At 35.5% G+C, this 27,696-nt stretch overlaps 1 protein-coding gene across 11 annotated transcripts in view; it reads right to left on the bottom strand.

Annotated features, from left to right (window-relative positions):
* Positions 1 to 1,044: 1,044 nt before the first annotated feature.
* WDR37 (WD repeat domain 37) overlaps positions 1,045 to 27,696 on the bottom strand; it is a 124,459-nt gene continuing 97,807 nt past the window's right edge. For 9 of the 11 annotated variants that reach the window (XM_072652056.1, XM_072652053.1, XM_072652057.1 and 6 more), the window contains 3 exons: positions 7,254 to 7,388; positions 6,640 to 6,754; positions 1,045 to 4,177 (listed from right to left, as the gene is read on the bottom strand). In XM_072652056.1, the coding sequence (XP_072508157.1) occupies positions 4,046 to 4,177; positions 6,640 to 6,754; positions 7,254 to 7,388 (382 nt within the window). In that variant the 3' untranslated portion in view covers positions 1,045 to 4,045. The other 2 variants (XM_072652062.1, XM_072652061.1) reach the window with 2 other exon arrangements.

A 27,696-nucleotide genomic window follows, 5' to 3' on the forward strand; every position in this document is an offset into this window, starting at 1 on the left:
CCGATTAATTCCCTAGGGGTGGGAGTGGCAAAGGGTGGCAGAGGGTCTCTGAAGGTCAGGGTAGGTTCTATACCTTGTAGGGAGAGACAGATAGCAGAAGGGCAGATGGCAAGATACGTACACTAACTGGGCCCTAGTAATCTGGTAGATGAGATAAAGCATGAATCAATCTTTACTTGCAGCCTCAAGGCCTCATCCCATTTAGTTACCAACAAAGACCTTAGACTCTAGAAAGAAGAAACATCTTACTATTCTTTTTCTGCTCTGTCTACTATTTTCCAACAGGAACCATGAATGACTAATGACTTAAGGAGACCAAAGTAGGAGAAATGCAGTTGTGAGTCAAGTTAGCAAAGAATTATTCTATGAAAGATGTTTGAGAAACTCCTAGGATCTCTGAAGCGCAATACATAATTCCTATGATGTTTCTCTTAATCAATGAACTATAAAATTATGAAAAAGAAACTATTAATAATTAAGACAAGATCAGATAATATTTGAAACCCCTCGAGGCTTCTATAACTACCACAATGCTTCATTCATATAAGAATACAATGTACAAAGAACTACTTGTCATTCTTGATTTACATTTTTCCAAGGTAGAGAGTATCCATTTTTTTAAACTATAAAAATGTTTTACTTTCAAACTAGAATAAGAATAAACTATTTTCTGATATTTTGATGACCTCTACAGGAAAAAAAAATGTTTTTAATTGCTTTACTCAAGTTCTATTTTTAACAGGATTATTTTCAGTGGAAAAAAAAAATTAGAAATAAATTTGTATTTATCTGTTTTGGTACCTCATTAAAGTGAACAAGAAGGTGAGCTTTTATATTTTTCCTATTATAACACTTTTCTGAAATTCAAATTGGCAGTAATAACTTTTATCTAACTTGTTCTCATTCAGCTGTGGAAAACTTCTGGGTCTGATAAAAACCATTTTCAGAACCTGCTATTTGACCAATGCAGAACTATTTGAAACACATATGGAATGCTGTAATAAAACATGAGAGTAGTTCATATATAACTTCACAAAACAGTAATCACGGAACATGGATGTTTTAATGAATTTCAAATTTCAATGAAGACACTAAACACGTAAAAAACAATCAGCACAGTAAAAGTAAACAAAAAACAAGTAGATCCATACAACACTTACAAATACGTATTTCTTCCAAAAGAAATTTGTATTCACAGATTTAGGCAGCAAACGTTTTACATAAGACTCCAAAATACGTACAGATTTTAAATCTGTAAAAAAAGGGATGTGCATTGGTAGAAAAAAAAAGAAAGCCACATCACACCACTGCCATGCCCAACAATGCATCTTCTATGAAATTCTGTACCAACATGTACTTTTCCCTAACACATTTTCCTCCATTATTAAATGAAATTCTGGACATGTCTGCATTAAGCGTGAAACAGTTCCCTCTTTCAAACACCATTTCAAATGGTCCTAACTATGTGTGGCTACAAACATGACTTAATTTCAACCCCCCAAAATTCATTATAACCAACTGCCTACCTGACTTGCTGGAAATAACATTTATGGCCACAAATAGATATTATATAAAATCAAGTTAAAAGATGATAGAGTAGTTAATCGTGTAAATATTAGCCTGCTCTTGAGAACTCAGCTCTAGCACCTGGAGGATTTACTTTACTCCCAATGAAAATGAGTGTACACTCATGTTGGTGTCAGAGGTTGGCCCCTCTAGTTTGTGGTAAAAGTAAGCAGCCACTGGCAGTGATGGTTACTGGTCTGCAGAGATCTGAATGGCCTTCACATTATGTATTCTAAAGGCTTCATCAACTTTAAGCAAAAACAGGCTAAAACTTGGCTTTTAAAGGTTGAATCAGTTGTGTGTGTGTGTGTGCGCATATGGATGTGTGAATATATATAATATATATGCATATTTCTATTTCCAGCAGTGATTCCACAATATCTGAAATTTCCAAATTAAAAGAAATCAAGTCAATAACACTATCTCTGTAATCTAGCATTCAAGAGCAAGTTAATACTCTGGCCTTTGAATATAAAACAAAGGGGATAGGAAATAGCATTCTGAATATCAATTTTCCAAAAGCTAATGCACAGCAGGGTAAAAATAAGTCAGCAAACGCCTCAACAGAACCAAGGCATTATGACAAAATATTCTTCAGAAAGCAGTAGCTGAAACCTGGAGCGCTTTTACTTACTATAGTAGCAACTACCTCTGGACTCCCCAAACTGTATTTGAGCTAATAAAAAATATCAAATTTGAAAACAAACTTTACTGTTATGTTCATTTACTTCTTATCATTTCAACAAAACTCCCCAGCTCTATACAATATTATTTTTTTGTTGTTTTAACATTTAACTCATTCTTTTTAGGAGTTCCCACCTTTTTTTTTTATTTCTGACTCCTGAATACACCAATGAATAAGCTAATCAAGCCCTGCAAAATTATTCTAAATGTACAAGAATCCAACTCTGTAAGCTCAGCTACTATTCTATTTATTGTGTCAAAAAATGTGGCTTTCTTTTCATTCATAATAAACTCTTCTGAAGAGCCTCCTCTTTCCAATTAACCCTACACTTTACTGTATGGATATGTAAGGATATATCAGTTAAAAAACTGTGAACCACCCTCCCACATCATCTAAAAATAAGGGAGAAAACAATGAATAAAAGAAAAATGGCCATCCAAATGTGAAGGGCAGTGCACTAAGACACCTTTTAAGTAAGACTGCAAGTTAATAGTAATACTTAGGAATTTTAGTACAACATTCTGATCTCCAAGGAGCCAAGAGTAATCAGATCACTCACTCGCAATATGGTAAGGTACAGCAATAGCTCTTGTCTCAGCTACTGGTCTGAGAAAAAAGAATCTTCCACACATACAAATATTTTCCTGTGTTATAACTTTATCAAACCAATACCAAATTGTTTATATTCAAGATACATTTGGTGTGATTGTCTTCCTCCCTTATGATTTTAATTCAATATTCCAGCTATAAACCAAAAGTGCTTTAACTAGGCCACAGTGAGATTCAAAGTTCCTAACATTCATCTGTGAGGTAGTACTCATGTATTCGCATTGCTGGCTCTCAAATGCCACCAGGGAAGTGGACCTATTTATAAAGATGCAAACTGAAGGTGGAGAACATAAAGAAGATTTTGTTTTCAGGTAGGTCACCAAAAGGTAGCAAGTCCTTCTCACAAAGGTCAAGTCACAGTCATTGGATAAGTCATCTGAAACTTCAACAAACTGTTTATAACCACAGCTATAAACTAAAGTGCTTTAAATTTTGCTTCAACGTATTTCAGTGATTAGAATCCTATTTTGGAATTTGTTAGTGCAAGACCTTATGAAATTGAAATGACTTTAAATATTATTAGGGCAGAAAACACTTTTTTTTAAAAAGAAACTTCCTCTGACTGCTGTGAGTCAACATTCTAGACATACTAGAAGCTGCTAAACTTTTACTTCTCAAATCCACACTATTCTTACAGAACTGTACTCAAATTCAGCATTGAAACTGTATTACACTGAAGCACTACATGTCAAAACTCCATGTAAGAAGTAAACATGAAATGTGTGACTACCAGTGAAATTTATACCAACTCATATTCAGGCCTTCAATCTTTTCAAAATGTAGTAGATATTTATGATTTTTCTGTAAAATGCGACAGACCACTATCTATCTCACAACGAGTATATGGATTTCACATTGACACTGAGTTCACAGAAATGTAATGCCCTGTTTGTGTATCAAATGTGGAATAATTCATGAGCATTTTATGTGCTCTGTGAACTTCATTTCTAATGACCAATGGATGCCAGTATATAAAAGGTCATACACAAAGCAGAAATCAAGGGAAGAAAAATGATCACACATTTTCAGTTCATTTCATGCAAACTGGGCACAATGTGGAAACAACATGTACAAAGCCCCCTTTTTAGGGTTAAATTCTCACAATAATGGCAGACCAATACGCAGAAATATCTGCATGAGTTAAAAGTCTACGGCAAAAAAGCAATTGTGGAGAATCCACAGATCTTATTTTTCTTGTAGCAAAGCCGGGATGTTGATGTTCCAGCCAATGGCCTGGCGATCAAACCCACAAGTGAACAGGTTGCATATTGGATGATCTTCGCTCCAAGCTGAGCAGCACACCATTCTTCTGTGGCCCTGGTAATAGTCAAACAAACCAAAATTAGTGTCCAAAAACAAGATCTATAAAATGGCAACCAAATTAGCATTGGGAATAGAAAGAAAGGCAAAAGCATGGTCCTCACCTCCAAAGAATTTACCTTCTAATGAGGAAGACAATATGCAAACAATGCATAATGCCAAATACACTTAGAAAGAAGGAAGGAAAGAAAGCCATTGAAACACTGAAGTAGCACATAGTGGATATCCCAAAAGTCTTTGTGCAGCTTTAAGAATGACTCTCCCCAAAAGGAGGTAGGGAGACTCCCTAAGGAGAAAGCAGTTGCTTGTTTCCCAGAAGAATGACACAGATAAAAGAACAGATGCCGTAAGATGAGAGGCCATCTAGTAAAGCAGTCTGACCATACAGCAGGTACCAACCTCAAGGAGATCAAAGAGAGTGAAAAGTACCACATTTAACCAAACATTTATAAAGGCACTTTTTTTTTTCAGAAGCAAAGAACCAGAAGGAAAGTGGGCACCCATCAATTAGGGAGTGGTTGAACAAACTACAGTATCTGAATATAATGGAATATTACTGTACCATAAGAAATGATGAAAGAATATTTCACAGAATCCCGGAAAATAGGAACAAATGTAGGTGAAAAAAGCAGAACCAAGAGAACAACCTGCACAATGACAACATTGTAAAGAAAACCTTAAAAAGACTTAAGATGCCTGACTCAAGGCGACAACCACCCACCTCCTCCAGAAGGTCAAAGACAAGACAGGTGACGGAATTAGGATGTGGAAGGAGAACCACCTCTGCAGTCACAGTCACTGAATGAATGGGGCTTATTTTTTAGGAGCATTAATTTTTCCCACCTCTCTGGTTTTTAAATGGGGATAAAGATCTGCTGGAGGGAAGGAAGCAATGGTGATGCCAAAAAAAAGAAGTAGTAAAAAGGTGGAGAATCACTGAAATTTTTTAATATGCATAGGAAAGAAGAATAATTCAGAAGGAAGCATAGATAGATGGGACAGTTTTAAAGTAATGAGAGCTGATTTTTATTATAATAAAACAAGCAGTACAGAACAGAAAGTCACCATTTCAGGTACAATTCTCTTTTTGCATGAATCTATGAAGTATGGTTATCCTCATTTCACAGAAGGTAACCAGAGCTTGGAAGAGGTAAATGGTCACAAGGAGAGTAAATGCTGGAGAGGGGAAATTTTCAGAATGGAACCTAAATTAATAAGGATTTTTATTTTTTAAAAACTTCATTCCATTTTTAACACAAAATTAGAAGTCGGTTATGTGTGTCTTTGGGAACCACTGCTTACTCTTTATTCAGTAAGTCCTTTTACATGGCTCCTTTGATTTTTAAAAATCTCTCTCCCTACTTTCCCCAACATCACAAGTGCATTATTGTGCATTATCATCACAATTTTAAAAATGCTCTAAACAACTCATTTATGCTAAAGTATTAATATCTGGTAGTGCTTAATATCATATCCCTCCCTACAAGGAGTAATACTGCCATTTGTAATGGCAAGCAGAGTAGGATCTTTTGCTGTTTTTGTTTTAGTATAATCAAGTGCCTCTGATTGAATAATGTGATTAAAGATTTTCCCCACCCATTAATGGGCCTGGGAAGATCTGTTGGAAGGCCCATACCTTCTGTTAATGATGTACTGGTTCTCAAAGTTTGTGAAGCTCTCTCACTCTATAAAGTGTATAAAGACTGAGGTGCAGTTTTACTTTGGGGCTTACTGACTGGAAGTATTTTGTGTTTGGCCAGATGAGACTCTAAGACTCCCCCACAAAACCCCCCACCCCTGCTTTGAAAACCCAGATGGTGGTGATTCCCTCTCTGGTAACTATTTATGTATGTCAGGCAGTTGCATCTGTCTGCTGATTTGTGATATATAAACTGCTTACTGTCAGACAGTTTGGAAGCTCTGTCTATTGATTTAGATTTCTCTCTATTTTCTCTGAAGTTCAGGGAACTAACTTTTCCCCCTGAACTAAGTGAATGATACATGTGCTTGGATTACAGTGATGGCTGACCCATCAAAAGTTGTTTTTCTTTTAGAAATGCAGATCAAAGACCCTATGATAGCAGGCCCCCCTGGGGTATGTCCGGGTGCTTACCAATATACCATTTTAACAGCTGTCAAACACTGATAGGATGATACGTATTTGTGCATGTGTGTGTATGCATGTGTATGCATGCACACGTGTGCACACATGCACATAGATGTTTTGCAAATGGGAGGACCTACTAGTGACCCTCAAGTCAAACTACATATATAATAGCATACTTCAACCATGTGTAAAGCTGGCTCTAGTTCAGGCCTATTATTCATTATTTAGTTGTCTGATTTTTCAGTACATAGTTTTAAATAATTAATTTATAAAATTCTGAGCTCGTAGTTAACCTTCATCAAAATCACAGAAGAGATGCAGTGCTCACTTTTAAAAGTGGTAATTCAGTTACCTGTCTGTTACTTCGGGGGAGCCTTGCTAATCGTACTCCTGACATATCAAATAATCTAACTTGCCGGTTGTCATGTGGAAGGGCAATGATTCTTTGACCAACACAAACATTAATCCTGCAGAGAAGAGATAAATGCAGTTTATGTACAGAACCTGCCAAATAAGACTTGACAGAACAATATTTTTGAGTCCACTGAAAAAGAATAATAAATATTTTTTGTATTTTACTGAAAAATAAGGTATTAGAGATATTAATCTGAAGCATGGAACAAAATTACTTATTTCCAGCTCCACTCTATGCAGCTAGTACTCAAAACTAGACACGAAGTCTGACCCACAGAATTAAAAATTATCTGTAGTTTCTACCCACTGTTAAGTTTTTAATACAGAAAAAAACCTAATTTTTATTTTTAAATCACACTATCCCAGGCTGATTTTATTTTCCACAAGTGAATGTATATTGAGGGTCAGTGATGAAATATCTAAATTCTCTTCCAAAAAGATTCATTTACAATCTAAGTTACATGTTTTGGGAAACTATATTCAACACTTTTCAGAGCATGAGGAGGGTATTTTTTTATATATATCTTTACATAACAAATAGTTTAATTTTACCTGTTTATAGCAGAATCTGTTCGGATAGTGGCAATTGGGGATCTCATGTTTTTCAAATCCCATACTTTTACAGTACGATCATCACTGCCTGAAACAACATTGTCCCCCACAGTAAACACAGCAGAGGTCACAGTGCTAAAAATAAAAGATAAAACATCAGTGAAAAAAATTCAATTCAGGTTGATTTGTTTTAATATTTTCATAGACAATATCAAATACTGTTCCATAGAGAATACAACAATAACTTTTGTAAGTTTCTAAGAGGGTTGTTGCTGACATGTTGATTCATATTATATAAAGGTTAAGTGATACAGAATCTTCTGTTCTGCAAGGTATTTCTCCTCATACTCTGAAAATTCTCTAACAAATAAAATGTATCAAATTTGGTAAAGCCCACTTCCTTCTTTTTCATCAAACAAAAAAAGTTTATTCTATTACCATCCTAGCTTCTTTCTGCTAAAAACAAAAATTAAAAAAAAAGAAAGAGAAAGAGGAACTAGTGAAAAAACATAGGCTGAAACTTGCATGAATGCCTATATACTGGGAGCACGTGAGAGACTGAAGAAAATTATATGCATGTATGTAGTTTAGGATAATTATTTCAAATCAATCAGAAATATGCTTAGATACATGGGCAATCTGACAGAACAATATGACAAAGTTATAATCAGAACCACTCACTGAATTTTTCTGCCACCAAGTACCTCAGAAAGAACCATTAAAAAAAATATATCAAACTGTCAGAACAGGAGAAATGGATGAGTCCTAGTGAGCCAAAAAGAACCCAAAAGAAGAGCCAAGAAAGGTGTAGGCAAGAACTTAAAAAATCTGAATTATTTTAAAGAATGGCAGGAACAGGAAAAAGGAGGATGGGGAGAGAGGGGGCTTAATATCTTTTAGCCTTATGCATCATTTACAATTTATTATTTCATTGGTCTGAATATAGACCACCAAAAATATGCCACATCTGAGATTTCTTTAAAAGGGAAAAAAAATCCTCTAAAAATAATTACACTAAATAAATCTTTTCCATAAGATTTTTTTTTAACCATTTCTGTCAATTCCAATACAGAGGTCTGATTAATATTTTTTTTTATCACCACCCCCTTCACCTTTGTCATTTTGTTGCCTTTCTAAGACTGTAATCATAGCCCCCACTAAGGTTTTTTTACAAAGCAAATTTTCGGAAGAATATGACCTATATCTGGATCAACATGACTCTCAACCTAAACAGTTTCATATACATCTATAAGTATTTATGCATATGTATATTTTATGTATATGTGCGTATATAGTACAATATACAACAGTAATTCTTAATGACTAAGATTTTAGTCTAAGAACAAATTTTAAATACTACCAAAAACTACTCTGCTCTCTGATGCCACATCTACATGTGAATTAAGACACTGAAAGTTATACTCAATAGCTTCATTATTTTCCAAGATCTTTGATTCTTTATAACATTACTAATTCTTCAACCAAAATAGGAATGTTTCTCCACAAGAAAAATTGTACCCGATGCCTCTAAGGTATGGGAAATTAGCTTTCTCTCAGCTGAGAATAAGAAACAGAAAAGGATTTCATGAAGCACTGTGCTTTTGGAACTCCATGACAAATCTTACTTTTTCATATAGTTAAGTTCTGACTGTGCTCATTACCCCCCTCTCCCTTTGTCCCTTTCTTTTACCTACAAGAATTTTATTTTAAAAATAAAACCCAGATTCAAATCTTTAAGTGTTTAAGCAAACAGTGAGGTTTCAATTCTTGTAAGACATGAGGTACTAGCCAAGCTTTATGACCCCTGGAAGCTGTCCCACATTGTTTTTCAAAGTGACGATTGAAGTTAAAAGTCAGATGAAGCTACAGCACACAAATATGCTACGACCACCTCGTCAGCCCCAGAGTCACACAGGCTATCAATCTGACCCCCTACTTTTAAAAGAGTGCGGACCACTCTTAGGATAATATATGAATCACTTCTCATGACTGCATATATGAGCTCACCAATCAAAAGCTTGACTAATTTCTACCTATTAGATTTACTAACATATTCTCTAGTTGGGGGTCATGCACATCAATTTCTCCGAATTTAGTAATTCTAATTTAAAATGTCAGTTGTTCCTGTCACTTCTGCTGTACTGTAAGAATTTGATTTCATGTTCTATTCAGACTACTGATTAAGATTAGCACTATCCATGTCACAATGGCCCAGTTCACAAAAGCCTTCTTAATTTAAATTGACATCAAATTAAGCTCTAATTAGGACTAAACTCTATTGAACTGATGATACAAAGTTTATCAAAGTAATACCAAAGTGCAGCAAAACTACTAATGGAAAATTTGACATGACACCTGAATCAAAGAGCTTCACCAAAACTTTCCAATCATCTTCTCCATACACAACTATTACACACAGTATGAGAGGTCTAGTATGTAACTGAGTGGTGTTTTTGTCTATTTTTTTTTGAAAGGGCCACATTTTCTACTTTCTAAGTATGCACCCTTTTAAACATATCTAAATGAATACAAATAAAATTCCTAAAACAGACCATTTCATGACATTTCTCCCAAGCTTCTTGTGGGACAGGACTAAGTCATACATACACTTTTCTGGTACCCCTTTAGCACCCAAAAAAGCACTTGACACAGTAAGTATTCAGAAATTCTTGATTAACTGACGGACAAAAGCAAACTAAAATAGTAGATGTCTTTAGGTTAAGATAAAAGGAAGAGTGGTTGGCCATAATCTCGCTACCACATAATACACTAAATAATACCACATAATACATAAATAAAGCTTAGTAAAATACTACAAAGCATTCCTTAACTTAATCAAGCACCTTAAGAATTTACCAACAGAAGGAGAGGATGTAAAGGGAGGAAATCTTGTCTAAACAAATCACATACATTCTGTCTTCAAGTCCGGCTGAACTCTGATGCAGTTGCCTTTGGATTTATTGTTAATCAGTTTACCTAATTCACAATGAGAAAGTCTTATTTTACCCTGAAATCCATCACAACTATAAGAGTAACTGAAAATTGCTATTAGCCCACAGTGAATGACAATAGGTAACATTCATCCAAGGTGAAGAGCATCCAAAAATGTCTTAGTCTTCTGCAGGAATATTTAATAGAGAAATTTCAATAAGAACCAAATGAAATTTTCCAACAATATCTGGTTATTAAATCTCACCAGAGAACTGTATCTTTATAAAAGTTCACAAAATACTCACCAAAAAAAAAGGGGGGGGGACGACTTATACTCTGGCTACAGTTCCATTGCTTTTTTATTTTTTTAAAGGAAAGTAACACAAAAAAGCCTCAAAGCTGACAGAAACAAAAATGGCGGGATTCCTGCCCTCAGAAACACAGGAAGAATCCATGCCCTGTGAAGCTCTACCAGTCTATGCCACATCATAAGATGAAAAGGCTGATATTCACACCTAGATTCTTTCTATTCTCACTTAAAATTTACGGTACCTATTCCTAGGTTTCCTTGGAATCTGCTAAGGAAATGTAGGCTCCTGTCCTTAGAAACAGAAAAGGGAAGTCAGATTTCCTCAAGCAGTATTTTCATTTAGAATTATGTCCAAAGTCCCAGCTTGGGTGAAGGAGTTGCTAGAAAAAGGAAGTGAGGGGGAAAAATTAAGCTTGTAGTATGATAGATGATAGAAAGAGTAGTCTCTTCAAGATGGGGTAGGATTTCAGACTCGGAGGATTACCCGCTATCTTATCTTGAACAAGTCACTGAATTCCTCTGTGCCTCAGTCTCATCTGTAAAATGAGGAAAATGAGATGTCTGGATCACAAGTTTAGAGCCAAAAGAGACCTCACAGAAAACCAAGTCAAACTCTCTTCTGCGACTTATAAGAAAAATGAAGCCCAGGGAAGTTCAGTGACTGCCAAAACTCATCCAGGCAGGAAAGCCAAGATGGCAGCACAGGTCTTCAGATTCCAAATCCAAACTTCTTTCCAATATTCTATAATACCACCCATCTATTATGAAGAAAGTATTCTGTAATTCATGTTATATTAAAACCGAGTTATAATGTATGAATTAAAATGATTTGTAACTGTTCCTCAACAACAAAAATCTAAACTGTGCCTTTGTAAATAAGTAGGAGAGAATTATCTCAGGAAAATGCTCACCATCTCTCTTTTTTTTTTTTTTCGGACAAGAATTGGTTTCATTAGTGGAGGCATCTCCCTGTAAGAAAGTTCCTTCTAACAGTAAAGATCAGCAACTCTTCTGCAATTCTGAGTTAATGTATAACCCAATGGTGATAAAATTCTGGAAGCCACTGATGTGGATGAGAGGAAGGAGGGTCCTTGATGCAGCAAAGAGAAAGTAGTTAGCTGAATTATCATGATCACAAACTTGAGCTTAGGCTTTGGCTGTCACCTCCGATCTACAACAAAATGAACATAAGCAGCATCCCTCTAATAAGAAAAATGTGCTTGCTGGGCAATCAAATGAGCAATATACCAAACATGAAATTGAAAAAAAAAAAGTCATTCTTGACCTTGAATGGAAGAGAAGACTCGACAAAATGAGAAAATAAGAAATTTTCTCACACCAGAGGCCCTGGGCTAAGAGATAACTAACAAGCAAATTCTAAAAGGTCTAAGAATCTCCACAATCTGAATGCAGATCAAAATACATTTTTTCATTTATTTTACTCATTCTCAGGTGTTTGTCCTTCTGAGATGTTTCTTTTTCCACAATTGTGACAAATATGGAAATATGTTGTACATGAGAGAACATGTATAAACTCTATCAAATTGCCCACCATTTTCAGAAAGGGGAGAGAGGAAGAAGAGGGAGAAAATTTGGAACTCAAAATCTTGTTAAAATGAATGCTAAAAAATTTCTTGATATGTACTTGGGGGAAAAATACTATTTTTAAGAAATGAAAAAAGAATCTCCACAATCTGAATCAACTTCAGCTAAAAGTCTGACAGCTTGATTCCACACTCACCCTTAAATTGCTAGAGACAAACTGACTCCAGGGAGAACCAAAGAAAAGCTTATGAGTAAGGGAAGAGGAGGAAGTAGACAAGATAGATTAGGTCTCTGAAGTTTTTAAGACTTGTGACTTTTTTCTTAAGAGTTTCTCATGCCTGTGAACATGAACATGTCCCTGAATCCCTTTGACCTTCAGTTCCTGAAACACATCTTCTACTTAACTGAACCTACTTCACAGGGTTGTGGGGACAAAAATGCTGTACAAGTCATTAAATGCTAAATAAATGTGAGTTATTATCATTAGTAATTCCCTAAAAATCTGAATGAGGTTGTATACTTACTACACATACAAACACACACAGACACATACACACGTTAGGGAAGTAGAAAAACTGGCGACCTAAATTACTTTTTGAGGACAGTGATGGATGAGAGGAACTTGAAATGGAACAAAAAATAATGGGAACGATTGTCAATGGGAAGAATAAAGGTGTGGCCCTAATGAGGCAAGTGAAGAAAAGGATGCCCCATGGAACCAAATCCAGGACTAGAAAGAGAAATGTCATGGAAGAATAAGGTATAAAAAATATCAAAAATTCATCTATGCCTTTGGGGGCGGAGCCAAGATGACAGAGTAGAAGGATGGACCTGTAGAAGCTCTCTACCCAAAGCCCATAAAACACCTGTAAAAAATGACTCTAAACAAATTCTAGAGCAGCAAAAGCCACAAAACAACAGAGTGAAAGAGATTTCCAGCCCAAGACAGCCTGGAAGGCTGACAGGAAAAGTCTATCAAACCAGGCATGGAGTGGAGTACAGCCCAGTGTTGGCCATGTGGCACAGCTCAGACAGGACTAGAGCAGGCTTCAGAGTGTGGATCCCGGGCAGCAGCTATGGTTCCCAGATTCCTCAACCCACAAAGACCATAGACAGCTTCAAAGGTCAGTAAGAAAGCTCTTTCACGTACATGAGAAGGGAGCCCAGTCTGGCCCTAGCCCTGGTGTCCCAGGGTGGCAGCAGCAACTACTTTTGGAGATCTGGCCTAAAGACCCTGGGGGAATCTAGTGGTTGATCTGGGTCTCAGCTCCAAGTGGTGGTCCTGGGGTCAGGAGGAGCACTGGTGTGGTGGAGCTGGTGGAGGCTCTGGATAGGGAATCCTGTTCAAAGACCAGAGCACAGGCCACAAGAGGAGTAAACTCCTCTCCCTTGATTGTGCCACCTTGGAGGAACTGAGAACTTACAGGTCCCTAAACCATACCCTCCACTTGACAAAGAATTCAAATGTCAAGTAACTGGCTGGGAAAATGCCCAAAGGAAAAAAATAAGATTATAGAAGCTTACTTTCTTGGTGAACAGGTATTTTCTTCCATCCTTTGAGATGACGAAGAACAAAGCATACCATCAGAGGAAGACATAAAAGTTAAGGCTTCTATATCCAAAACCTCCAAAATAAATATGCAACGGTTCTCAGGTCATGGAAGAGCTCAAAAAGGATTTTGAAAATCAAGTAAGACAGGTAGAGGAAAAACTGGGAAAAGAAATGAAAACAATGGAAGAAAATCATGAAAAGCGAATCAATAACTTGATAAAGGAGACCCAAAAAAGGGCTGAAGAAAATAACACCTTTAAAAATAGACTAACCCAAATGACAGGAGTTCCAAAAAGCCAATGAGGAGAAGAATGCTTTAAAAAGCAGAATGGGTCATATGGAAAAGGAGGTTCAAAAGCTCACTGAAGAAAACAGTTCTTTAAAAATTAGAATGGAGCAGATGGAAACTAATGACTTTATGAGAAACCAAGAAATTACAAAACAAAACCAAACAATGAAAAAATAGAAGACAATGTGAAATATCTCACTGGAAAAAACTGACCTGGAAAACAGATCCAAGAGAGATAATTTAAAAATTATTGGGCTACCTAAAAACAATGATGAAACAAATAGCCTACACATCATCTTCCAAGAAATTATTAAGGAAAACTGCCCTGATATTCTAGAACCAAAGGGTAAAATAGAAATGGAAAGAATTCGCCGACCACCTCCTGAAATAGATCCCAAAAGGAAAACTCCTAGGAATATTGTAGCCAAATTCCAGAGTTTCCAGGTCAAGGAAAAAATATAAGGAACAGCCAGAAAGAAACAATTCAAGTATTGTGGAAATACAATCAGGATAACAGAGGATCTAGCAGCTTCTACACTAAGGGATCAAAGGACTTGGAATATGATATTCCAGAGGTCAAAGGAAATAGGATTAAAACCAAGAATCACCTACCCAGCAAAAGTGAGTATAATACTTCAGTATAATACTTTCAATGAAATAGAGAATTTCTAAGCATTCTTGTTGAAAAGACCAGAGCTGAAGAGAAAATCTGACATTCAAATACAAGAAACAAGAGAAACATGAAAAGGTAAACAGGAAAGAGAAGGCTTAAGGAACATATTAAAGTGGAACTGTTTACTTTCCTTCATGGAAAGATGTTATTTCTAACTCATGAGACCTTTTTCAGTATTAGGGTAGTTAGAGGGAATATAAATATGTACGTATGTACAGGTACGTATGCATGCATGTGTATATTATATATGCGTAAGTATGTATATGTACATGGATGTATGTATGTATGTACACACACACATATACATATAAACAGGGCACAGGGTAAGCTGAATATAAAGGAAGAATACCCAAAATAAATAACATTTACTGCTGAATAGAATGTACTAGGAGTAAGAGAAAGGGAGAGGCAGAATGTAGCAAATCACCTCACATAAAAGAGGGAAGAAAGAGCTTTTACAATGGAGGGGAAGACAGGGGAGATGAAAGGAAATAACTGAACCTTACTCTTATGGAATTTGGCTTAAGGAGGAAATAACACACCCCTCAAGTGGATATGGAAATCTATTTTATCCTGCAGGAAGGTAAGGTGGGTAAGAGAGGGAAGATAATAGAAGGGACAGCAAATTGGGAAAAGGGATAATCAGAAGCAATCTCTTGTGGGAGGACAGGTCAAGGGAGATAATGGAAAAAATGAAGGGCAGGATAGGACAGAGGGAAATGTGATTAGTCTTTTACAATATAACTACTGTAGAGGTGCTTTGCATTGTTACACATGTATGACCTATATTGATTTGCTTGTTTTCTCAATGAGGGTGGGTGGGGAAGTAGGAAGAGAATATAGAACTCAAAGCATTAAAAAAGAATGTTAAACAATTGTTTTAGCATGGAACTGAAAATTAAGCTATACAGGCAATGGAGTACAGAAATCTATTTTGCCCTACAGGAAAATAGAGGGAAAGGGGGATGGAAGAAGGGTGGGTAATAGAAGGGAGGACAGACTGGAGAAAAGAGTGGATGCTGTCCTGGGTTAGGGGGTGGGGAGAGATGGGAACAAAATTTGAATTCAAATTCTTGTGCAAGTGAATGTTAAAAACTGAAAAATAAATTATATATTTAAAAATATATCAAAAATTTGAAATTTAAGAAACTTTTAAAAACATAAAATTAAAATGCCATGATTCCCTTTAGCATGCTTACAAAATATCAGATAATCCCCAAATTCTCTACGAATTATTATTTCTATTACAGATGGAGAACCTAAACCAATGAATTAAGTTATTCAAGTCCAGGGAATGTATGGCAAAGTGGGAGGTAATGTTTAAAACTGTTTAAATTATCAGCTGACATACAAATCAATTAGAAGTCAAATATTCATTGCATGCATATTTCCCTTCCTTAAACAACTAATTTTATTATGGCATAGAGGCAAGTCAAGATTCTTCAAATAACTATCAGTGGAACATAAACTTTGATATATCTTACCTAGATAGGAAGGCTTTGACTAGCGCCCTGTGAGATGCTCATCATCACCAGGTTGTTAAGAACAAATATTGAAAATCAAATGACAGTTATAACAAGAAGAGTAATAAATGGAGCACATATAGCAGTTTAAGGTTTGCAAAGTGTTTTACATATATTATTTCACTGGAGTTTGCAATTACCTTTTGAAGGACTTATTACAGGTATTTTCACCATCATTTTTACAATGAGGAAATTCAGGTTCTTAAGAAGGTAAGGAAACTTGCCTATGCTGACAGCTAGTAAATGTCAGAGCCTCAAGTTTCTCAAGTATCCAGTCTATCATTACATCCCGTATACTACACTGCCAAATTTCTAGAAAGACATGTTCTATCTGCCTTCAAAGAATTTACCATTTAGTTAGGAAGATTATAATGCACTACACGATGAGATGCTAACTACTAAATTGTCATAGACAATTGGTAACAATCTCCTTCAAATGACCCCTTCTCCAGAAGCTTTGCCTTATCCTTCAGGTGTCAATGATCTGTTCTTCCTTCAACCTTTCACAAGCGCTTTATTTGTGTCTCTTTCACGCACTCAGCAGATTTCATTTTGAATTATCTTCATTGGCATATGTGTTATATCCTCCTAATAAGACTGTCAGTTCCAAGACAGCAGAGGCTATACCTTATTTATTAATATTTGTAGCTTCCTCAGAAGATTGTAAGAAGTTCTATATGAAGGCTCTTAAGTGTTTTTTCTTGACTTGGAATTCAACAGTTCAGAGTATAGAAAGGCCAATCATGTATGACTCAGTAGAAAATAACTAACACACAAACATATTCTCACCTATTTTCTATGCTACTATTTGCAAAGGAGTTAAGAGAAAATGGGACTGACTGAAAAACCAGAAAATTTGTTTTTGCTCCATTCATATCTAAATACCTAAAAGAGAAGGTTAGAATCAGATCTGAAAGGTATTAACTACTTTCTTTGGACCTTGGTCTTCAAGTGACTTTACTTAGGTTCAATTTTCAGTTAATATTCAGTCAGATTAATAAAAGGAAATGTCAACCAAACATCTTCTAACCCTTTGTTAATGGAATGCTAAAAAGCATTAGGTTTTTAATAACTCATAAGCTTGACAGCTACCATAGGACATCAAAAGGGAAAAAAAAACTAGAAAAGACACAGTAATGCTCAAGACACCCTTAAAGTACCAGTCCCGTAGGGAGTTTGGGGAGCTGCTGCTGCTACTCTCTGGAAAAGCTTCAAACTCTGCCAAACCCCAGCAAAACTCATTTATCTTGTGGCAGCGAGCAGCCGAGCAGACACCTCCAGCTGACAGCCCGGCACTTTCTCACCACACACCACTGCCTGATCTGGAACATTCTGTTCCCTCTGTGGGTCTCAATCAATGAAAATACTGTAATGCTAGCACTCCTCATTAGGGCTAACAGCTGTCTCCCCAGTCACACTGAGACACAAAACTGTTTTGCATAACAATCTGCTGAAACTTCACACACAGGGAAAAAATATGATGTAGAAAATGCTGGACCATGAAATGCTGATGGAGAGCGCTTTGGGGGCATCGCATTAAAAGAAATTAACACTATAGGTTCTCCTTCTGAGTTCTATAAAAGCTGTTCTGGGAAACAAATTACTATCTTTATATAAAAAAATATGTTTGTTCCAAAAAGAGCTAATGTCTGGTCAATATAAAATAAGTCAAAATCATTTCAACACAGGATTTATATTTTTCAAGTTTCATAAAATTTGTCAGTAACTTTAAGTTATTTGTGAATTTAATGTTATTACTTTGATCACTGCCAACTACTGAGTTAGTGACTTGTGCCCAGCGTCCTATATAGTGTTATTATAAAAATACAAGTAAAGCACCTATGTAGTATAAGATAAACAATCATCTTCAAAATATACCATTTTTTACAACTGAGAACCAAAATATATTCCTACTAAACCAATTCCAAATTCAGAATTTACTAACATATTGGAATAATTACTTACAGCTTTCTAGGCAAACATTTTCCTTTATGTACAAAATATATGTAACTAATTAGCCAAATTCCCTAAACTATCATTTTAAGTAAAATGTGAAAAATTCAACTTAAGGTAGTCAATTCACTTCAAATGATTAAACAGTTTAAGATTATCTATAAACAGAAGCAAATTTCTCTTCTGATAGGCAACACAGTGTTGTACAGAAGAAAGATTCTGGGACAGTCTGGCAATAAGGAGATCTAAGGTCTGGTTGCACCACTGGCCCTAGCTGGGTGCAACTTTAGAAAAGCCTTCTTTAGTATCATTTATAGCTTTATTTTCCTCATCTGTAAAATTAAGAAGTTGGAATAACTAATGGGAAGGAGGAAGTCAAGTACAAATTAGTGAAATGTCTAGTCAAAACCTCTTTTACCAGAAAGAGTTGACAATCATTTAAAATTATATCTTTATTACTACTTACAAATCCCCCAAAGTCCTACTTCCATTCCTTGAGAGACCCTACATGCTCAACGGCTATGCCAGTAAAGAAAAAACTCTTCCCAACAGGGGCTATGCGTAAAGGTTACTAGCCAACCAACCTAATTAGTTTAGAACAACTTAACATTGGCTACAAGCTGATGAATTTTTGGTGAAAGCTACTCTTAAAGTTCATCTAAGTTACAGAAGGATTGCAATCAGCATTAAAGTAGTACTTACACTGACAAGCTCTTTAAAGTATCAAAGTTTTGGCATAAAAGAAGATGTAAAGAAGTTAGCCAACTACGTGTAGGAATACTTTGAAGCAATATCCTTTCTTAAAAGACAACAGTCCTTCATTTATATACAAAACACACATGCACATGCACACAATATATCCAACAACGCATATTTGTTGAATGAATCACAATCCTGGTTTTGAGATATCTCAGTGTCTCACAATCACTAACAATATGATAAAATTCTCCAAAAAAATAACGAAAAACTAAACAAGGATATAAACAAGTTATATTTTCAGAGAGGGAAATTATCTACTGAAAACAAATATTAATATGGAGCATTTTTTTTTAAATTCAAGAATGTGTTAAAGCTATCATAAAGTCTCTCTACCTGCTTAATAAACAATTTTAAATGAAAATTCAAAAATAAATTTCAGCCCAGCTTCATTCAAAATAATAATAAATTCTTAACTTGTGAAGTTTTAAATTAATCTTGTCTCACTTTCATTCTGCAAGAGTCTTACTTACCATGTCAGTTTGTTTCTACTGAAATTTAGATACACACTCATATCCCCTCTAATACCTCTCTTTCAAATTTTTATAGTCAAAGAATATGACAATTAACTTTATGCAAGTGTTTTTATGTATTTGTTGTACTCCTTCTACCACACTAATCCATAACTCATCTGTAACTTACAGTTTTTAAGTAGTCTGGGACCATGGAGAAGTTAATTAACTTATTTATGAAAACAAAAATAGTATGTATGAGAAGCAGAATCTGAATCCAGGTTTTCTAGACTCCCAAAGGCTAATGTGCTAGCCACCATATTCGTGCTGTACTCAGTGTTAAGGTAAGTATTAAATTCAGCTAGGTTTTTCAATAAGCATTTGTTAAATGTGTAATATGTGAAATATAATTGAGACACAAAAGATGAAAAACAGCTGCTGGCCTCAAGGATTTTAAAATACAATAGGGAAAGTCTTTCAAGCATGACATTTTAGGTGAACTATTTTAACAATCTATTCCACATCTGGATACCAAGAAAAAATTATCTGCCAAGTAACTAAGATGTATAAATGTTAATGATTTTCTGCAAATGCACAAATCAGAACAAGACTGTGGAAGAAATGCTTGTCCAATAAGATGTCACCCATACTTATCAAACATAACTATGTCATCATAGTTGATCCCCGGTGAAGGAATAACTTCCCATCAAGTTCACATTTTTTCCTACCAGAATGTAATCTTAATAATCTCTTCTTTAAAAAAAAAAAAAGGTTAAATCCTTTTACGAACATTAAAATAAGAATCAGAAAATCTTTGTTTTAGTCACTGTTCCACCTCTAAAATCGACATTACAACATTATCACCAATACCCTCCACGAAGTATATACAAAGGACAGTGAGATCACAATGAATTTAATTGTTTTAAATTCAACTTAAAATCACTTTCCTTAGAACTCAGCATCTTGATTTTCCATCAATGTGCTTTTACTTCCTAGATCAAACACTTGTCTTTCTTCTACAAAAAGGGTTGTGCAAAGAAAAGGTACAAGCTAAGCATATGATATATTTGGAAATTTTTAAGTCTTCTAAAATAAATTGTCACTTATGTTAAACTCAAATTTAATTGACAATCTACAACAAAAGTTCCCTGATTTGGAACTGGGCTGATTAAGTGGAAAGTGTACATTCCAAAACATTTTTAAAAGAAATGTTCCCTGATTTGGAACTGGGCTGATTAAGTGGAAAGTGTACATTCCAAAACATTTTTAAAAGAAATGAAATTTACTTTCAAGTACATTCAATTACCAAAACTAACAAAACATTTCCAATGAGAGGATTTATTTCAAGTGCCTAGAACATGAAAGGCACATTGTTCTAAGAGCTGGGTTTTATAAAGACAAAAAACAAATGTCTCTTCCTTCAAAGAGCTTACATTCTATTGGGCAAAAACAATTAAGTATCAATCAATCAATCAATCAACAAACATTTAAGCACCTGCTATATGATGGGTACTGTGCTAGATAAGGGGAAGGAGGTTCAAAGAAAAAGAATGAAACAAAACTCAATTCTCAAGTAGCTTACATCCTAAATGAGAAAATAGCAAATATATGCACGTGCGCGCGTACACACATGCACACACACACACACACACACACACACACACACACACACACACACACTCTCTCTCTCTCTCTCTCTCTCTCTCTCTCTCTCTCTCTCTCTCTCTCTTAATTCATTTGGAAAGAAAGGTATTAGTAGCCAGGGAGATCAGGAAAGGCTTCAGGCAGAAACAAGGTGATGCTTAAGCTTCTTTTTCAAGGAAAACAAGGATTCTACAAGCTGAAAGGGAGGCCGGATTTCACAGAGGGGATTAGCCAAGCAAAGGTAGAGACTGGAGATGGAGTAGTGTGTGAGGAACAGAAAGAAGGCCACTCTAGCGAGACTTCGAAATTCGAGACAGAGTAACACACAATGAGGTCGGAAAGATAGGTTAGGGCCAGGTTGTAAAGGCCTTTAAAAAACTAAACAAAGGAGCTTGTACATTATGCCAGAGGCAGTAAGAAGCCCCTGGAGTTTACCGAGCAGGGGTATGACAAGGTCAGATTAGTGCTAATGAAAATTACACTGGCAGCAGTAACATGTACAGTCATCTTAACTAATCAAATAGAATGGGCAGGTTCTGAACATCCCAAATAGATGTTACACAGTAACCTACACAGCTTTATAGCAACAGATTTTATATGCTTTATTTACTCAAAGAAGAGCCTCTTGAGATCTCACTCAAAATGTACTGGGAGGTTATCTGGTTTTCTAGGTCAAAAGACATTAGAAGTAGCAAACTGTAAGTGAGTTAAGGACCCTATTAAGGAGAGTTACACTGACAGCAACAAAAGTTGGAGCTGATCCCCAGCTATCAAATGAACAAAAGATATAAATAGGAAAGTTTCTAAGAAAAAAGTTCAACTATAACCAGCTATATAGAAAAATACTCTAATCACTAGAAAAATGAAAATTAAAGTAACTCTAAGGTTCTGTCTCACACCCATCAGATTGGCCAACTTGACAAAAACAGAAAATTACAACTGGGGGGTATGTTGGAACTATATCCCAAAGTTATTAAAATGTACATAACTTTGACCCAACAAGACTAGGCTTCTACCATGCAGATAATAAAAAAAAGTATAAAAATACTTACAGGAGTTCGTTTTGTAATTTAAAAAGAACTAGAAACTGAGGCAATTCCCATCAAATGGGGAATTAATGACTACATTATTGTTCATGCTTGTCACGTAATACAATCGTGACATAAGAAAAGGATGGTTTCAGTGAAACCTAGAAGATTATATGAACTGGCTAAGACAACCAGGAGAACAATTTATACAATAATAACATTGTAAAGAGAAACAACTTTGAAAGACTTTAGAATTCTGATCAATACAATTTCCATTCATGACAGGTGATGATAAAGAATGCTAGTCAGACAGGCAGGTAATGGGCTCAAGAGGCAGAATGAAACATTTTTTGGCACAATGTAGGAATTTATTTTGTTTCACTGTTCTCATACCTACTGACTCTGTGGCCCAGGACAAGTCACTCAATCTCTTAGGGAAACCTTGAATAAGTTAACTTCACTTCCTTCGATTTTGTCTGTAAAATGAGGAAGATGAACCAGATGACACTAAAGAAGAAGCATTACTGTGGAGCATTATCTTTGAACTCATTATCTCTCCCTGCCCCCTCATCCCCAACCTTCCCCTCTTCCTAACTGCCCTATTTATTGTAGAGGAGACCACCATCCTAGTTCAGTTTTCGTCATGATGAATTTAAGGGGTTTATGTGGCTTTCAGTTGGATATATCAAACACAGATCTAACACTGGAGGTCAGAAGAGACATTGGGGCTAGACAGAATCTACACAGAGATAATTAAAAAATCATGGTGCTGGTAAGATCACTAAGCAAAACAGTATGGGAGAAGAGGCCTAAGACAAGGCCCTGGGGGACATCCATGGTTAGTCAATATGACCTGCATGAAGATCCAGAAAAGGAGCCTGGAAAGGAGCAATCAGATGACTACGAGGAGAATCAGGGAAGATCCATATCACAAAAACCCAGACAGAGGAGAGTACCAAGGAGAAGAAGGTAACTGACAGCTTTGGAGGCTGCAGAGATGTCAAGGCTAAAGATTAAGATATGGCCATTCAATTTGTCAATAGAGAGAAGATACAGAATGATAGATAGTGAGGATCGAGACCTGAAAGGAGGGTTTTTTTTAGTATGGGGGAGACATGACATGTTTTTAGGTAGCATCCAGGAGACTGAGAGAGAATGAACGTTAGTGAGAAAATATGGATAACGGGCAGCTAAGTGGCTCACACAGAGTGCAGAGCCTGGAGCCAAGTCTGGCCTCAGACAGTTACAAAATGTGTTAACCTGAGCAAGTCATTTAACTGTTTGCCTCAATTTCCTCATCTGTAAAATGAGCTGGACAAGGAAATGGTGAACCATGACGGTATCTTTGTCAAGAAAACCCCAATGGGATCACAAAGAATTAGACATGGCTGAAAAATGACTGAACAACAACAAAAAACTGGATGACAGTAGAAGTAATCTGCTAAAGAAGACAGGATGGAATGTAATCACATGTGCTTGTGCATATACAAGAGTTTGTCTTGACAAGGAGAAGGATCACCTCTTTATGTGAGACATAGGTAAAACAATTTCAAGATCTAGAAATCACAGTATGGAGACTACTTATAGAAATATTCTCAAATCTCTCCTTTAACTCTTCTTTGGTGGGAAGATAAAGCAGCAAAATGGGTGGGATAAAATAAAATATAAATAGCCAATGGAATTCAGCCTACCAAGATTTCTTCAATACTATCACTGTTAAATGCCTCCCTACTATTTTCCACAGATCTGTACTTACTCAGGCCAAGCTAGAAATGGATATACTGATAACTGCCACATCTAATACCAAGCACAGTTAAAAACAAATTATGTACTTTCTCTATAAACATCATTTAGTTCAAAATGCAAGTCTCCAAACCCTACATTTTCTCTTTAAAAGTGCGAACAGAGAAACTATTAAAACTTTCAGACTATAACACAAAATTAATGAACTGTTTTCACCTTACAAAAATATACCATTATTTTAGCATCACTTTAGGTCAGAAATCTAAACTTTTTTTTAAAGCTACAAAGATGTGAAGAATATAATCAGAAGGGAAGAAGGAAAATCCTTGCTTTCAAACCTTTTTAACGTATCCTGAACTAATTTATGATCGTCAATGCCAGAGTTTGTAACCATATGTAAATATTGTCATATTAGTATAAATGGAGTCATCAGATCACCTGCTGGTGAAATTTAATGGCCAGTAACCACCTCAACTGTTTCTTTTTTTTATAGCAATTAAAACTGAAAACTAAGAAATAATCCTCCCAAACTCCACAGGGAAGGCAGGTTATGATAGTGGAAGACATACATATGAGAAGAGGAGCAAATACCTCTCAAAAAAGAAAAATCTTAACAGGCATCTCTTATGTTCCATTAAAAAGAGAGAATTAGTCTCTTAAACCTAGAAAAAAGGGTCTGTAACAGTAACAGTTCCTTGACAGGAATTCAGATTTATCCAGGGTTCAGGCAGTAATGGTTTAAATAATTGTGCATTAGAATGCTACACAGCAGTACAGAGAATATTCTGGACACAGTTAAGTGATAAGAGATTCATCACTCATGTGACTTTTGAAAAGACTGCCTAATCTATTATGTTATATGTCAGATAGGCAGGAACATGCATACGCACACATCCTTTAATACGCCTACACATATAAAGATCTTACGAATAATGTACATAAAGTTTAAATACATAGTTTATGGGAAATCTGATTATTTCAAATCAAAGGCATTAGACTTCATCTGAAGTTCATGGAAAGAATAAGAACACAATGACTGTTCTTGAGAAAGAAGCTTCTAATATGGCTGGAACTCTAGCAACATGTTTGGGATTTTGGACTGAATTTTTAAAAAATGTATTAAGTGCTTATTACACTTGAGGCACGATGGGAGGTATTAGTGACAGGAAGACTTTTGAAAAATTTCCTTACTTTAAGGAACTTTATGATAATATGTATAAAAATAACGACAAAAAAGTTAAACTATGATAGGAGAAGTCAAAAAGAATGACATGAAAGATTTAAGGAGAGATCTTACTACTTCTTCTTGAAGGAGGGCAGAGGGGAAGAATCAAAATATAGGAACTGAGAGTAAAAGAAAAAATATAGCATTTCAATAAGTAAAGACAGGATGGACTTAGACAGGAATTCATTATTAGCATGATGGTGATCATGTGCAAATACAGAAGGGTAGGAAAGAACAAGCTAAGATCAGGGTAAGAGTTGGGGTGTGCTGAAGCCAACTCTGATTGCTATTAAATTTTCAGTGTGAGCCTTTATAGCTAGGAATAAAACAGGGCTTGATTTACCGTTTTGTTGATTATCTAAAGAAAATGATGGTGAAAATATTAATAAATTTTTAAATTTTTATTTAAAGAAGGCCTAACCTACTATTATTGTGGTGCCATGATAATAATAATAATAATGGTAGAACGTGTTATTCTCAAACAATAGTTCACAGCAACTCCAAGTCAACTCTAAGTGATGCCTTTCATGCTGTCATTTCTAACATGATTATAAGGAATAATAAGAGACCTGTGTTTCACTGGCAGTAAGAATTACTACATGAGGACAATCCCTCTGTTTATGAAGGTTGAAACTTTCTCTGCAATAACCATCTTGGAGAGTTGTCTAGAGCTTGACCAAGACTTCAAGTGATTTGCCCAAGATCACCCAGCCAGTATGTGTCAGGGTACCAGTAAACCCAGGAATTCCTCGCACTAAGGTCAGATCTCTTACCTACTACACATGCTGACTCAACAAATACATCAAGTATAAAACAGGCCTGGTAATTTTTTAAGTGTGGTATTTTTTTAAATGATAAATTTTTTTTAATGATAAATTTTTATTTAACACAGCAAAGATAAATTTACAAAGCATACACTCTGAAAATAATTAAACAAAATCACATTAAAGTGCATCTACAACTGTGTTGCAACCATATTCAAAGGAAGATTGTGCTTTAACTTTAACAAGGTAGTACTGCTACGTTGTCTATTATGTTTAATCCAATTTTTGTTGTTTTCAAGTTTTTTTTATTTTAATGAACCTGTTTTCTCTCCCTCCCATTCCATTCCATTGGTGATTGTGAATAACAATAGTAGGAAGATCACTTCTTCAACTATAGGGAAAAAAGAATGAGATTCTGAGAGGAGGTGAGGGCTGTAGAAGAACACAGGAGGGAAGCTGAGGAAGCTGCCAAAAAGAGCAAATGCAAACGATTAACAAGCAAGTGAAAAGCTTTTCAAAATCATTCCCAAAAGGGTAAATGCGAATTAAAACAATCAGTCATTAACTCACAGCCATAGTAAAGATGAGAACCTTCAATATTAGAGGGTTTTGGGGAAGACCAGCAGATTGAGTCACTGCTAGAGGAACTGTGAACTGACTCTACTGCTCTGGGAAAAAAACAGTAGTATCTGTGAAATTACACAAGGGAAGTTAAAATAGTGGTCAGCCCTTGGCTTCTGAGTTGCTACTTCAGCATTTACATCCCAACCAAGGAGATAAATGACAATAAGAAAAGACTCACTTAAAAATATTCACAGATGAATTATTATCTGTAATAACTAAAAGCCTGAAACAAACTATCTGCTTAATGACTGGGAAATGGCTAAACTGTAGAATATGAGTATGTTACAAGAAATGTTTGTAATGGGGGAATTCAATTATTTCAAAATTGGCCAGAAATCTTTCTCTGTTAAGGCAGAATATCTAATAAAATTTTGACTTACCTTGCTGTTTACATTTGTGCAACAAAAGTATAGGAAGAAACTAGAGGAACTAGAGCGCTGACCAATAAGAAAGAGGCAACTGGGCAGACAACATAATAGCCCTGGAGGAAGGATCACAAGACCTGCTTGAGTTCTAGCCCCAAAAGTTCTTAGTTGTGTGAATGCAAGTAAGTCACTTAATTTCTCTGAGCATCAATTTTCTCGTTCATAAAATGGAGTTCAGACAAACCATTAAATAGAGATCACTCATGTTTTAGATTCCTTCTTTTTTACCACCTCCTTCTTCTGCATAAAGAGATGAGGAAGGGGCAAAAGTGGGGGGCGGGGGGGAATAAAAGAAGATATACTGAAGAGAAATTCACAATTAATAATCAATGACAATGAACATGAATGGGATGCAATCACTCAAAAAAAAAGGAAAGTAGCAAAATGGGTTAGAAAGCAGAATTCAATAATACCTTTTTTCTAAGACACATACTTGAAACAATGATTCACAGAGTTAAAATGAAAGGTTTCAGTAAAATTTATTATTTCTCAGGTAAATTCAAAACCAGAGTGGCGATCATGATTTCACACAAAGCAAAAGTAAAAACAGACAAGGTTAAAAGAGATAATAAGGAAAACATTACGCTTAAAGACACCACAGATAACGAAATAACATCAATACTTAATATGCACTTACAGGAAAAGTTAATCTAGTTACAGGAATAGACAGCAAAACTGTAATAGTTGGGGAACTCAATGTATCCTTTTTGGACCCTTTTGGACCTAGACAAATCAAATAAAAATATAGACAAGAAAGAAGTTAAGGCTATGAATATAATTTTTGAAAAATTAAGTATGATACATCTCTGGTGAATACTGGATAGGTATGTATTTGTCAGAAGTGCCAAGATATCTACAAAAACTGACTATGTGCTAGAGTATAATAACCTCATGAACAAATGCAAAAACATCACACACATGCTTTAGTGACCACAACTCCACAAAAACCAAAACCTATAAAAGACTTTTGAAAAATTCAAACTTAAATCGAGATAATTCTCAAAGA

This window comes from Notamacropus eugenii, chromosome 3 (genome assembly GCF_028372415.1).
Source record: "Notamacropus eugenii isolate mMacEug1 chromosome 3, mMacEug1.pri_v2, whole genome shotgun sequence".
In the NCBI taxonomy this organism is placed as follows: domain Eukaryota; kingdom Metazoa; phylum Chordata; class Mammalia; order Diprotodontia; family Macropodidae; genus Notamacropus; species Notamacropus eugenii.